This window comes from Mytilus galloprovincialis, chromosome 10 (genome assembly GCF_965363235.1).
Source record: "Mytilus galloprovincialis chromosome 10, xbMytGall1.hap1.1, whole genome shotgun sequence".
NCBI classification, from domain to species: Eukaryota; Metazoa; Mollusca; class Bivalvia; order Mytilida; family Mytilidae; genus Mytilus; species Mytilus galloprovincialis.
This window is the reverse complement of record NC_134847.1, coordinates 85,792,360-85,807,980: the sequence shown is the minus strand read 5'-3', so window position 1 is coordinate 85,807,980 and position 15,621 is coordinate 85,792,360. Positions and strand designations below refer to the sequence as shown.

The window sequence follows — 15,621 nt, the reverse complement described above, 5'->3', positions numbered from 1 at the left end:
TTGTAAGTTGTCTTTGATCCAGGAAAAATTTAAATCAGCTAAGAATTTGAGAATTCACATTTCAATAATTGCCAAGTAAAAAGTGTCATCAGCTTTTTTTATTACTTTGGAAAACATCACTTTTTAAAATGTTTCATTTTTAGAATTCTAGTTAGATTTATAAAGGACTTTTGGAAAGTTATGATTCTGAGAAAGCACATGATACTTGGTGATTCCATATAACTCAATATTAGTAAAATCTTGAAGAAAAAAAACTTCCTTAATGTGAACAATTGTTCCTTTCATAAATGTTAACTTCTTGAAAAATTTTATCATTGTCTGTCTATTCATATTTACACAGATTTTATTAGCAGTAATTCTGTAAAGGCTTTTCTTCTATTTAATATTTTCTTTTGTCTTTCTTGATTCATTTTTTGTGCTCTTACTTAACTTTATCATAAATCTTCTTTTCCTACATTTTCAGAATTAATGACATAAACCTTTATCAGAAAATCATAATTTTTCTGGATTGTGACAGATATCCAAAGAAAATCATTTGTCACATTGTAAATTAATGTTTAGATATTTTTTTGTCATCTTTTGATGATGATAATTAGAACATTGGTTCTCATCAGATAATATAGGATGGACTCACCTGTACATTTACCTTTGTCAAAAGAACAGTTCACGCTTCTCAACTTCTCATTGGTAGTGATTGATGAATGGGGCGGGATTAATGTCAGTGGGTGGGATTAATTGGTTTTGTGACAGGTCGCGTGGCAGAGGGTAGTTAACATGGAATTGGATGGAAAAATAAGTCCATAGTGTCAGAAAATCATTGCCCCGATTGTTGTATTTTAAAACTGTTAATGTATGCATTTTAATGATAACTCTAATATAATGATTGTCCGTAAGGTTCAAAATTGACCAAAATCGGCCTTCTTATGACCAGACAGTTCCGTTACGAAAACTAAGGAAGATTTGTTTTTATTTTTCATCGATAAGTAACGAAACGACAAATATTATGATGAATATTACTTAAAGACGGAAGTTATACTCATTTTAAAGTGCAATATTTTTGGGATGTTTGGTTTGGTTTATTGTTTAGTTAAGTGGAGGGATTGTGTATGAGCTAATAGCGCCTGAATGGTTGACGATTGGGTCATAAAAACTATGTATGCAACAAAGCGTCGGAGGAGAACTGTAAAAAGGTAGGAAAGTTTGTCTTATTTTTCCGCTTTTTGTTTCAATTTGCAGCAATAAACGGATATCTTATTAAATCTTTATTTAGCGTTTACATATATTCAATTCTTAATGCAATTTTTTAAAATCCATTTGGCATTTGTTCAGGTCAACTCAGTTAAAAACATGAATTTAAATGTAACATATATTGTTTTAAATCTGATAAAATGATCATACAAAGTTTGAACACTGAGTTTTTGTAGGTTATTTTTAACTGATAGATTTTTTATCAAATATGCTTTGTATGGTAAATGACTATTGTAGCAATTATTTTGAAATAAATGTTTCTTTGATGTTTACAGCACTCTAAATAATAAGAGAATTCAAAGTACAATTATTTTTGTAACTGGAATAAGTCCATTTTTACCCTTTTCTAAGTATTAAATATTTAAATTTTTGAATATATTTTTTATTTAAGTTCTTTTTCTGTTAGAAAAAAAATATTATAAATATTATTAACATTTATTTTCTACAATTTTATATTATATGAATTATTAAAACAAATGCATTTTGTGATTGGAATTAAATGTTTTAAAATCATTCAGAATTTTTAGATTTCCATTTAAAGAAATTTTATCCAGATGAATTTCATTCAAGCTAATGAGAAAAAAATCCATCTGTTGTATTTTTTGTTTTGTTTTTACACAAATTTAATCTGTATTCGTACTCGGGAGTTATGCTTTTAATTGTACCCAATGAAACGTAGAACATAAATATCTTATATGTGTCTCCGTGTTCAATAACCCAATTGAAGAGTATTGAATGTTAAACCCAGTTCTAACTCATCAATTTTATATTTCCTATTGAAGCCGGCCATGTAGGAAATTTGAAATATTGCTGTCGATATAATTAGTGTAATTAGATTCAATTTGTGCCATTGTTTTGTTTGTTCTGATGAAACGTTACAAGGGGTTTCCTGTAAAAACTACAACTCAAATCGGTCCTGACAAAATCAATCTGTTTCTCATGTTTTTATATATAAATGAAGTATGTTTTATTGTTGGGTTGTTTTATCATTGATTTATACCTCTTATCTAAAATTCAAATTAAAACAGTATTTTTTTTTATTTTGTCATTATTAATTTTTTGTAAATATGTAGGTATATAATCAAGACATAGATGTAACTTTTTATAGTATTCAATGTGTTTTAGCTATTTCCAAAGTTCTATACTATTTAACCTACATAATTTAAAGGAAATAAACCAAAAAATTCTTTCGGCAAAAATGATTTAACCAATAAGGAAAATTGTTGTTGTATTTTATTTTGACCCAGTTAACTTGTCGTACAAACATTCCTCTTAGAAACTGATCCTGATCCTGAACTTTGTTTTGTCCAAATTTGTGTAATAAACTGAAGGTAATCAAACATAACCGCTGTATGTTGCTGCTTTCACAAAGTTTTACATCAAAATAACATTTCCACGCGATCTATCATTTTTTTCACTTATTATTTCATAATTAATAAAATGTTTACTGAAGAATCAGTGGGTTTTAAACATTCTCTTTTCTCTAATCATCATCAAAGTTAATTAGTTATTACTTTCAATGCATTTACTTTTAATTTACTGAAATAATGTTGGCTCCATACAGAGAACAACAAAGTCTATTTCAGATGTAATAAAATTATATGAACCAAAAATTATTGACTCCTAAAAACACAATAACCCAAATTAATTCCTCTCTATTAGGCAATAAACCTCACATTTCATTTGTTTCTTCCAAGGAGAAAACTTAAGGTGAGCGGTGGCATATGGTCGGAATATAATTAAGAAAAGCGAAAGTTTTGGGGGCATTTTTTGGTCTGATGTGTTGATTTCACCTGATAAAAGTAATTGTCAAGTCTGTCCTGATCATAGATCAATGTTATCATGTAATTGTTATACCTTATTAATGAATTAATAGATAGAAATACGTCACCTTAACCTCATCACGTCCTTATAGTCACAATTGTTCATGACGAAAGACTCTGAGAGTGTCTTCACAAAATTATGAATATTTAAGATACAAAATTTCTTACTTAATATATTCCTTCTGATTTTGATACAAAGATGGAATTTTTTATAGATAAAATAGTAAAACTATGAACCTGTTACATTTCTTTTTGGTTGCACAAAAAGTTAAGATTTTGAGAATAATTGATGTCATATGCATGGATTTATTAATAATTCCTATTAAGGAAGCGTATAGAAAATTCTTTTAAGGATTTGAATTCCTGTTTGATTTAATTAAAGAAATTTACAAAATGTCAAATATAGTGCTGTTTACCTCAATACTATATGACAAAAAGTATAACATAAATACTTTACTCCAATGTAAATAAAGTTAGTGGAATCTTAAAGGTGTCGCCAAAAGACAATACTATAAAACATAATACATTTTACCTACAAAGACATAATTTGTTTCCTTCTCTGAAAGTAACTTTTGTTCTTTCAAGTTGACGTATTTTTGTATTTCCTGGTTCTTTGAATGGCAATCTCTTCTGATTACAAACAAGATAACATAACAATCAGAAATTAACAAAGTTATGTTTAGGAGAAATGTAAGTAACCTATATTCTTAAATATTTGGATTTAGGTAAAAGAATTTTGTTTAAAATAAGAAACTACAAAAATTCACTGAACAATCAGGTAGAAATTACTAGGAAAAAAATGGGGGAAAACAATAAGAAATGTTCTTTTAAAACTGTCATAAAGTCATTTAATTGTCTTTCTATTTGTTGAAATCTAAGACGACTTTTCATTAGAAAGACTGACGCAGGTCGTAGATTTATTGGAAGGATGGCAAATTTGACGTTGATTACTTTTGATATGAGGGTGCGATATTCCATCTGTCGTACAATATGGAAACAAGGTGTAAACAGGAGGGGAGGGGTGGTTGTGTACAGGAACGTGTTATTATACCACATCTCATAGGACACTAAAGTGGCCTAATTTGACAATAATGATACCTTAGTAATCTTCAGGTACGGAGGGGTTACACAGGTTCAAATTACCATACCAGGTGGAAATTGAGGAATTGAAAAATTAGGGATTTTATTCTTTTATAAAATGGGCAGGAAATGGATAATAAAGAAATAAATTATTGACTAATTTAATGATGTTAAAATAGATTTTCTCTGTATTATTTATAACCCTTAAGGACCTTAATACAGCAAGGACACAAAATTACATGAGATTTTTTTTTTACTGACAGTTAATTAGGTGTGAACAAAAACTAATTTTTAAAATGAACATAATGAAAATTAACAGTGAAGTTTTTGTATGATGTCTTTGTGACGTCTTGCTATTATTTGATTTTACGAGGAAGGTTAGGGTCGAAATGTTTATGTTATATGATGGTTGTTTTTAGTTTTTATTCATTTATGATCAAAAGGAAATTGCGTATTATTGACTTCTGACTGGGACCCTGTCTATTTAGTTCTATAAACACCTGGACAAATTTGTAATTATTGCAATTTGTAAATAGAATTGTGCATAGTCATTTAAATTATGTTATCTAGATAAATTCTTTTCGTAAATTACAATAGAAAATTATGCAATATTTATTTCTGTCTATGTTTGGTTGTATTAATTAGAAAATGTAGAAACGGAAACTAAAGTAAAACAATAATTACATTATGGTGTAGTTATTAAACCAAAGTATAAAAAAAGTGTTTGTTAGATGTAAAAATCTTCAAATTTTCTTAACTACATCTGAGTCACTTAATTACTGTGTTAATGATTGGAAAGGGGTTTTCAGGAGTTCCTCAAGGTCATTTGGGAGGACTCCTAAATTTAAATGCTATGTTCAGAAGTTTTAACTGCAAAATAAAGTTATTTGGTAATCACCATTTATGAGTTTTAGTTGATCATTGTAATTTTGACTAATTTCTCATTGAGAATTAACATTTTGTCAGACCCACATGAATGCTTTAAAAATTCAGCTTGTGCATCCTAAAAAGTTTTTGGGTACCAAAATTTTGCTATAAGTAGGTTATTTGGATTATGTTTACTTGGACAGAAACTATTGTAGTTTAAAGTCTTTTCAGCAGTAGTTGTGGAAGGTTAAGCCAAAAAAACTGCTTCAGCTTATGTTTTTCAAACTTCAGTCATTTAATATTTCAAATACACAGTGTATCCCTATAATATACATAAGAAGAAACTTGCAATCTGTCACAAGTCAGAAGAAATAATGCAAAATCATACCACATCTTCTTTTTATATTGAACTTTGTACTAAATATCACTTTTTCATATGGACTATATTTTACAGGATTCTTAAATAAAACTTAATATTTTGCTTCTTCTGGTATTTTTATGATGTAACTTGTTGTTAGGAGAGGAACTTTACAAGTCTATAAAATTACAACTAAGTCTCAATAACAATTTAAAACAAGTAGTTTGGAAAGTAAAACGTTCAAATTTACATATATAGTCTACTCCATTAACCGTAGGACCAACAGTAGTAAACAAATATAAAAATCAAAATGCAAATAATGACAATGAAAAAGCCATTGTAGTCCTACGGGAGGTTGGTTAGATGTTTTACGGATATCATTTGCCATTTCTAATAATTACAGAGTGGATGTTCATCATCCCTTTCATTTTCCCAATTGAAGGAGGAGTCGACTTCACGGTCGAGTGAACAGTTACTAGAAAACATCACTTAACCCATCTAATGCAGAAAGTGACAAGGATATTTCTTTATTGATTCTAACGGAGTATTATAGTATAATCTTCCATATCACAGTTTTTATAGCTTTTTTGGATGAACTGCTATTTACTGAAAGTCAATTTAGCTTTGAATATGAGGTTCACAAATGGAGAAATTTCCGATTGAGATTTTATATCTGTAATCAAGAATTGGGTAATAATACCAAACATTGTAGCTAAGATTATTTCATCGAGATCATGTATTCAGAATTTTGTACTGATGTTTAAAGGTTGATAATGTGAATATAAAAAGGAATGGCATTTATTTTGTGTAGATATATCCTCTGCAAAATATGCACTTAACCAGGATCATTTTTGTTTACCTTTGTTGTGCAGCATTTTTAAAAACCACAAATACACATAGGTACATTTAAGAATGTTTCTTGGCCATCTTTAGAGACTATCAAATGTCGTTTGTCGTCTTGAATGGTATGCTAATCACTCTACGCAGTAGGTAAATTACTGTTGTTCCGCCAATTTACTTGGGCCTGATCTGTTTATTAGGGTGTATATGTCAACAGACCCATGGAAAAAAATATAAATTATGGACTTAAACTGTGAATACTTTGTTCATTTTGTCAATTTGATTGTAAACAGTGGGTTTTTAGTTTAAAGGGATAAATATTGACAAAATTCTAGAGTAATAACTTCCCATGGTCAGAGTTTTTTTTATGTCTTAATTAGGGCATTTCCTTTGGTCTAGAAAATCCTGTCAAGTTTAAACATTTCAATCATCAAAATTTTAAATTTTAAATTTGCAGCGCTTACAAATTTCTAAACATTTTGCTTTTTTGAGGTAAAAAGGCAAAGTCTCCATATTCTATTCCTTAATTTATGTAGCTCTCAAAAAATTATCATATAGTCTGTTTTTGTGCAATAAATGATACATCTTATGGAAAGACTATTTTTATATGGAAATTGTTGATCACTCCTTAATAGTTTCTTTCAATAGTTATCAAAGGTATCAGGATTATAATTTAGTACGCCAGACGTGCGTTTCGTCTACATAAGACTCATCAGTGACGCTCATATCAAAATATTTATAAAGCCAAACAAGTATGAAGTTGAATAGTGGCAGTAAATATGAAAGAATGTATTTCTGAGTACACCAATACTAGAGTCTTGCCTTAAACATGTTGTTAACTCTTGACCCAGTAGTTCATTGTGAAATTGTTCCAGCAGCTATATTTGTATGTATTCCAAATGAGACTGTTTCAATGTTCATTCTGTCAAGGTCCAATCTTACTTAATTGTTCCGATTCAGGAAGTTGACTGTAGGAAGATGACTTTAAGTCAGAGCAGAGGCTGTTACACTTATAGCATTGATTGATACTGACTTACTATTGTAAACCATGACATATGTACAAAACATAATATGATTAATGGCTTCTTTTATTTTTCTCATACTGAAAACTTTTACGGCTGATTTTAAAATCCCATTTAAAATCTTAACATTTTTAAGAAAATAAAAATGTTGATATAAAGATTAAGTATTTAAATAAAGTCATCAATATATCTGTATAAATGATTAACAGACAAAGTACTTCATGGTTTCAATGAATGAATAATATAAATAATCTATTTTCAAAATCTAAATTTTCTGATCAAGTTAGTAGGTGGCCGTGAATAGTTGACTTTATGTACTAAACATTGAATAGTATGTATTCATGGCAGTCCTCTATAAAGAGAGAAAACTGGTCATTCAAATTACTGCTAGTCCTAATTCACAAGTCTATTAAATGTTTTCACCCTTTCAAGTGTAAATATTTTTGACAACTATTCAAAATACTAAATATATTCACAATTTTTTTATCAAGAATTAAGTGATTTATCTGGAGTTTTTTTCTTTATTGATAACCAGTTATAGGTTTCCTAATATTCAGTGACCAGTATTACAGGGTTTCATATGATCCTTTCACACATAACTGTATAATTGTTTGTAAGGTACACTATATAAATTAAATATAAACATTTGGTGCAAGAAAATTATAAAAAAAACCATTAAGAGATAGATATATACTGATATAAGTCTATGTGATTATAGAATAAAAGTTGCATCCCTTTGATAAATAAACAAAACATGAAATAACTGTTTTATTTTTGTTGAAATGATCTTGTTAGGATGATTGCTTCAGATCATGAGATTTCTTCTAGACTGATTTAGAAACCAAATCCAAGGTATTAATATTAGTAACAAAAGATATAAGAAGAAGTGGCATGAGTGACAATGAGACAACTCTCCATCCAAATAACAATTTATAAAAGTAAACCATTATAGGTCAATGTACAGCCTTCAACACGTATGTTGCTTTAACACATTCCCCATTTCCTTTCTCAATTTTATATAGAACTAGAAGTAAAATTAGATTTAATTTTTAATATTAGAATAAACAAATGTTTTATTAGTTGTCTAGTAAGAATTTTGAAGAGGCTAAGACTAACATACTGTATACTAGTAGTATAAGTTTCATCATTGTGGAATGTCTGATTGTGATCTATAGTTGTAGTCACCATTTTCTTTGGTTTCTGGTTGAATGTTGTCTCTTTGGCAATTATACTAAATCTTCTTTTTAAATATAGTACAAGTTTCTTCATTGTTGCAGATCTTCTTCTGACTTTTAGTTGTATACACCCTTTCCTTAGGTTTTTGGTGGAGTGTAGCCTCTTGGCAATCATTCCATATCTCCTTATTTTTATTTTGTACAAATGAAAAACATATCAATTAAATACTATGTATTTTTTCCCCCTGTAAGATTCAAGATGATTTTTTTTCTCAAATTTCACCGTTTTATTAAATCTGTGTGTTTAGAATAGAAGTTTAACCCATTGATATCACAGTCCTCTCCTATGTAGAGGGAAATAAAGTCCTGATTACAACTTAATCTCAAGTAGTTACAGTGGATATTTTTACAAAAACAAAAGACATGGGATCCAGTTTCACAATATTAATGTTTAATATGCTAGGATCGGTAAACTCCCGAATTAAATCTGAATGGAGGCATTCCTTGGAACGATGATCATCTTATCAGGCAGAAATATCTTGAATGACGAGTCATAAACTCTGGTTGTATTCAATACACTGCAAGTGATACTGTATACAATGTTACAAGTCTAATGTTGACTGCTTCAGAGCTTTAAAGATGCCAGTAGTTTGTTTCTGTGCCCCTGTGAAAAATAGGCTGCCATTAGATATTGACACCAAGGTTAATGAACCTACAATATTTGTAGAATTTTCAATAGAAATTTGAACATACCTTATTTTCTATTCTGAAATGCTACATTTTGATTTTATTGGGTTTTTTTGTTTGTGTTTTGCTTTGAAAGTTTGGGCCTCTGCTTCTTTTATTGAAATATTTGAGTGCATGTCTGATGCTGTTTTTGAAACACGGTGGTGTTTTTGAAATTGTAACTGACTGGAAAATTATTCAGAAATAAATGACTTAAGTGATTATTATCAGGATAGGAGTGAATGATGAATACATTGTGAATCATCTGCTTATATATGTCCTGTGTAAACCTCAAGGAGGTCTTCTTGCACCTTTTTTTATTTAGATATTTTGTATATTTTTATTGAGGTTATAATAGTATGACATGTAGGAATTTTACATATTTAGGTAAACAAATGCCTTGCCATCTCCCCTATCTATCAGATAAAAAAAAATATAAATAGCAAATTTCTGTCTTTTTACTAATAGATAAAGTTAGTTTTTAATATTTAAAAAAATAACAGGCATTTTAAAGCTTTTTTTTGTACTGGAATGGAACTACAAGTAAATAATTGCATGTATTTGAATAAAAATATATAGTCTATGGTCGGATTGTTGTCTCATTGACACGTTCCCCATTTCTATTCTCAATTTTATTTGAATTACTGTCAATTCAGAAATTATTGTGATATTTTTATCAATGCAATTGATAGGATGGGTTTATTATTGTAGAATAATAACTTGCATTCTAGTATCTGATCAATAAAGCAGTATGCAGATTTTCCTGAAGTCACAAAAGCTAATTCCACATTTTTGTCGTTTCTTTAAAAAAAAAAAAAAATGCATTAAATAATTTCAGTATTTACAGTTTCTTTCCTTCAATACAGTTAAAAAAGTTTTTTATGAAGAAATCAACAGTTTATATTTTCTTCAGGACAACTTTGAATTGGTTAGCATTGGTTAGAGAGTATTGTTTTTCAGTCTCAAATATTTTTTTTTCCAGTTAACAATTTAGATGTCGTGCAAAGAAGTATGGAAAGTGATTAAAAATAAGAGTGTAAAATTTCTGTATATTTGTACTATTTGTTTAGAATTACTTGTAAATTTCATTGGTGTACGGGATACATTTTTTCACAATTTTATAATTGGTGTCTACATGTATTTAGGAATTCTCACATGTCATTTTTACACCTAAATGAGCCGATTTCATCAACTGTAACTAATTTCCTAGTTGTATTTGTAAAGACAGATACAGGATTATTTACCATAAAACCATTTAGTTTCTGTATCCTTTTTCATTTTCCCAGGATTGTGATATACATTATTACTTATTTAAACAGTAAGATCTTTATTTTGAACCACGCTTATTTCTTGTTCGTCCCAGCTGCGTTGTAGGTCCTAACTTCCCCCAAACATCACCTACCTGATACCTTAACATACTGATTTATATATAATTACATCTGCCTCAGCGAGTGGAGGGCTAAATGGACCACTGACCCGTGTCATAGCTGGTCACTCTATACAGACTACTCGGACCAGTTATCAAAAGTTAGTTATCTGATAATGGCCAATTAAATTGTGGTTTTATTCCCTTCAATTTGTTGCAGATTTTCATTGATGGGTATGATGTATAAACACAATCATACCAAATCTCCATTCAACCATCTCAACTATCAGAGTAAATATTATAGGGTTCAGGTTTTATAGCGGAGAATGAACACAAATGTTGGTCGTATGGAGTGTTACTTGTCTAATAATAAATGAAATTTATGGCGTATTATATTGTAAATTGTACCGAAAGGAAATGGAGAACCTGTAATACAGTTAACGTGAAGTAAAGAAAAGGTGGAGCCGAACTCACTGCCCTCAACTCCTGGTTTATATCATTGTATAATGGAGGAACAATTTGATAGTTTGGCATTAGGTGCATTTGTTTGCCTGGAGACAGGACAACTATAAAATATTACAGAACCCATATTAGTCTCCATTAAATGTTGTAAGATGGCAGGTGAATGGAACTCAATTATTTCTTATTTTATTATAATGTTAGTTTTCTGTTATTTATATCTTTGGACTCAAAAATTATATAACTATTGGACTTACAATTAGTCTCATTTATGATACTTTTAAATGGATCAGTACATTTTTTGAATATTTTGAATCAGTCATTGATTAATAGTACATGTAAACCCTCATGATTAGTTATAAAATGGTAATTATTATGACAAACACAATCTATGAAAACAATATTCAAATAGTTATGAAATTGGCTGACCGAAAAAGATGTAGAGGCATTGATTACAAAATAGACATTTATATATCTCGAGTACAGTGTAACATTCAGACCTTTATATAAAATTCTCACTTGGGGCTACTAATAACTGCCCTTATAAGAGAGGTGACTTGAATTGAGTTTTAAAATGCATAAGTAAAAAAAAGAAGTGACTTTTATGCAGGTTTGCCTGTATATGTTTTTCTTATACCACACGTAAAGTTAGGTAGATAAACTAGAATTCGTACATATATTGGCATCTGAACACATTGATGGATGTATTGGCATCTGCTTCTGACAGTTAGCAATAATATGAAACACAAAGTAAACAAACGTGATCTACAGCCCCCATGTACTAATAATCAATGCTAGTTTCAATAGGTATTTCTGAGGTACATTTAAACAATTATGTCACCATTTTAGTTGTGTACAATAGAGCCGAGTCAGAAAACAGAAAATAACGATGTTATCTACGTATACAGATGTAACAGACAGTTGTTCTGGGATCAAGGACGATTTGGATCAGCTAATCTTTATGACTATTGTATCTGTTGTTTAGACTCAGACTGTATAGATTAGAATCATATTTACAAATCATCTGTTTACCTTTAGTATTAAATGAAGATATATTGATGGACGGATTTATTTTTTAATAGAAATTTACTTTATTTTAAGTTTTTGAATGTTATATATTCTTAGGACCATACATGCATAAGTTTTGGTGTAAGGATTATTATAATTGCATTGAAAATTTGACCTCTTCCATATACCTGTAGTTCAATAAATGTACTAGCAGAGAAAAAAATGTTTGGATATAGAATATGTTCATGGATGGCCTTTTTGGAAATATTTTAAACTTTTACCAATAATAATGGCAAACTTTGACATTTTGACCACAAATTTGAATTCGGTACAAAATTCAAATAGTTCAGATAAATTAAATTAATCAAACTTCCTGTTTAAGATAATGAAAATTCAAAATCTTTGTAAAAAGGGTGTGTCACCTGTTTGACCCTGTATAAGTCAGATGTCAGATGTCTTGGCAAGGTGAATTGTTGGTGGTCTACCGATCGTACAAATCTTGTTACCTTGTTCCTATGTAAAATTGATCTGTGTCATTCGGCAAAAATGTCAGAATTAAACACTTTAATTTGTTTATCGGTTTGTTGATTTTTTCCTTAGTTTAATTGAATCAATATAATTAGGGCTGTAGAATTTAGATTTGATGTTGTGATTTGGTCAGTCACCTGGAAGATATATTGATGTCAAATGTTAAACATTATGTACCAACAGTACAATACTGAATAATATTATTACCATATTAAGATTATATGAATGAAAGTTTATTTACATATTACTTAAAACATATGTTGCTTTATATGTTTTGAGGTACAATACAAGAATATGTTTTATCAACTAATAGACCCATATTTTTGTTAAGATCCTGTTGCCTAGTCATTAGTTATGTTTTGTAGACTGTTGTTTGGTCCTTCTTCTTTTGTCATTTTGTCTTTAATTTATGAGTTTGAATATCCTTTAGTATCTCTCCCTCTCTTTTTCAACTGCATTAAATTCCTGGAATGTTAGATATAGGTTGTGAGTTTATAATAGCAGCAGTAAGTATACTGCACTGTATTCTTTGATGGACAGTAGATTTTTTCAACTATTTATATCAATAACATTGTGTAGCACTTTTGATTGTACTTTTTGAAGGCTACAAATCATTTTCATATCTATTTGGGAAAACAAAAACATATGAATTATTATTTACTGCTTGTTTTGGTGTGTCCTGCTTTTACAATTCAACATGCAGATATCTTATGGTTTTTTGTGTCAATAGGTTCTGTCTCATTGATGTATAAACCCCACATATCCTTTTATTCAGGTCTCACATAAAAATCTAACCTGTAAAGGAAATGTTTTTGAAGATATCCATACAAGTTTTTTAACAGTATAAGGACTTGACTTTTAATTTGCAGGTGTTGTTATAGAAGGCTTTTAAAGTTCAATACTTTGTATCGTCATTGAGAATTGGAACTTAAAACCTGTTAAAATTACAGTAAGAATTTACTAATAACTGTCAGTCTTTGTGTAACATACTAATTATAATGGTATGGCACTCACAATAATTTGTTTAAATCATTTCAGACCTGAGAATTTTGTTTAAATATAGAACTTATGAGTAATACCACTTTAACATAGATATGCACCAATGTTGATAAAGTTTGTACTGATTTGTACAGTGATTTCTTTACCTACATCAGAATTCCAATCGGCCCCATCTTTTAATACTGGTAATCTTGATCTAGATTTGTAGATCTGATTTGTGTTGAGATAATGTGTTTTATAGTAAGGAGATAACTCTCTATCAAGGCTAGCTAATGTAATGTATCCACTGAAACACAGGAAATGAGTTCTACAATCTTAGCCTGTATCTAATCTCCAAACTTGGGTATGAATAAGAGTAGAATGAGTTCTACAATCTTAGCCTGGATCTAATCTCCAAACTTGGGTAGGATATTAGCCTGTATCTAATCTCCAAACTTGGGTAGGAATAAGAGTAGAATGAGTTCTACAATCTTAGCCTGTATATAATCTCCAAACTTGGGTAGGAATAAGAGTAGAATGAGTTCTACAATCTTAGCCTGTATCTAGTCTCCAAACTTGGGTAGGAATAAGAGTAGAATGAGTTCTACAATCTTAGCCTGTATCTAATCTCCAAACTTGGGTAGGATATTAGCCTGTATCTAGTCTCCAAACTTGGGTAGGAATAAGAGTAGAATGAGTTCTACAATCTTAGCCTGTATCTAGTCTCCAAACTTGGGTAGGAATAAGAGTAGAATGAGTTCTACAATCTTAGCCTGTATCTAGTCTCCAAACTTGGGTAGGAATAAGAGTAGAATGAGTTCTACAATCTTAGCCTGTATCTAGTCTCCAAACTTGGGTATGAATAAGAGTAGAATGAGTTCTACAATCTTAGCCTGGATCTAATCTCCAAACTTGGGTAGGATATTAGCCTGTATCTAATCTCCAAACTTGGGTAGGAATAAGAGTAGAATGAGTTCTACAATCTTAGCCTGTATATAATCTCCAAACTTGGGTAGGAATAAGAGTAGAATGAGTTCTACAATCTTAGCCTGTATCTAGTCTCCAAACTTGGGTAGGAATAAGAGTAGAATGAGTTCTACAATCTTAGCCTGTATCTAATCTCCAAACTTGGGTAGGATATTAGCCTGTATCTAGTCTCCAAACTTGGGTAGGAATAAGAGTAGAATGAGTTCTACAATCTTAGCCTGTATCTAGTCTCCAAACTTGGGTAGGAATAAGAGTAGAATGAGTTCTACAATCTTAGCCTGTATCTAGTCTCCAAACTTGGGTAGGAATAAGAGTAGAATGAGTTCTACAATCTTAGCCTGTATCTAATCTCCAAACTTGGGTAGGATATTAGCCTGTATCTAGTCTCCAAACTTGGGTAGGAATAAGAGTAGAATGAGTTCTACAATCTTAGCCTGTATCTAATCTCCAAACTTGGGTAGGATATTAGTCTGTATCTAGTCTCCAAACTTGGGTAGGAATAAGAGTAGAATGAGTTCTACAATCTTAGCCTGGATCTAATCTCCAAACTTGGGTAGGATATTAGCCTGTATCTAATCTCCAAACTTGGGTAGGAATAAGAGTAGAATGAGTTCTACAATCTTAGCCTGTATCTAGTCTCCAAACTTGGGTAGGAATAAGAGTAGAATGAGTTCTACAATCTTAGCCTGTATCTAGTCTCCAAACTTGGGTAGGAATAAGAGTAGAATGAGTTCTACAATCTTAGCCTGTATCTAATCTCCAAACTTGGGTAGGATATTAGCCTGTATCTAGTCTCCAAACTTGGGTAGGAATAAGAGTAGAATGAGTTCTACAATCTTAGCCTGGATCTAATCTCCAAACTTGGGTAGGATATTAGCCTGTATCTAATCTCCAAACTTGGGTAGGAATAAGAGTAGAATGAGTTCTACAATCTTAGCCTGTATCTAATCTCCAAACTTGGGTAGGAATAAGAGTAGAATGAGTTCTACAATCTTAGCCTGTATCTAATCTCCAAACTTGGGTAGGAATAAGAGTAGAATGAGTTCTACAATCTTAGCCTGTATCTAGTCTCCAAACTTGGGTAGGAATAAGAGTAGAATGAGTTCTACAATCTTAGCCTGCATCTAATCTCCAAACTTGGGTAGGATATTAGCCT

The 15,621-nt window shown here is 30.3% G+C and overlaps 1 protein-coding gene across 1 annotated transcript in view; it reads left to right on the top strand.

Annotated features, from left to right (window-relative positions):
* The first annotated feature begins 790 nt into the window (after positions 1–790).
* The window catches only part of LOC143048678 (uncharacterized), a 70,293-nt gene continuing 55,462 nt past the window's right edge, over positions 791–15,621 (top strand). Inside the window, exon 1 of the mRNA XM_076222484.1 lies at positions 791–1,190. Within this exon, the coding sequence (XP_076078599.1) occupies positions 1,126–1,190 (65 nt within the window). The 5' untranslated portion in view covers positions 791–1,125. The remainder of the gene's footprint in view (positions 1,191–15,621) is intronic.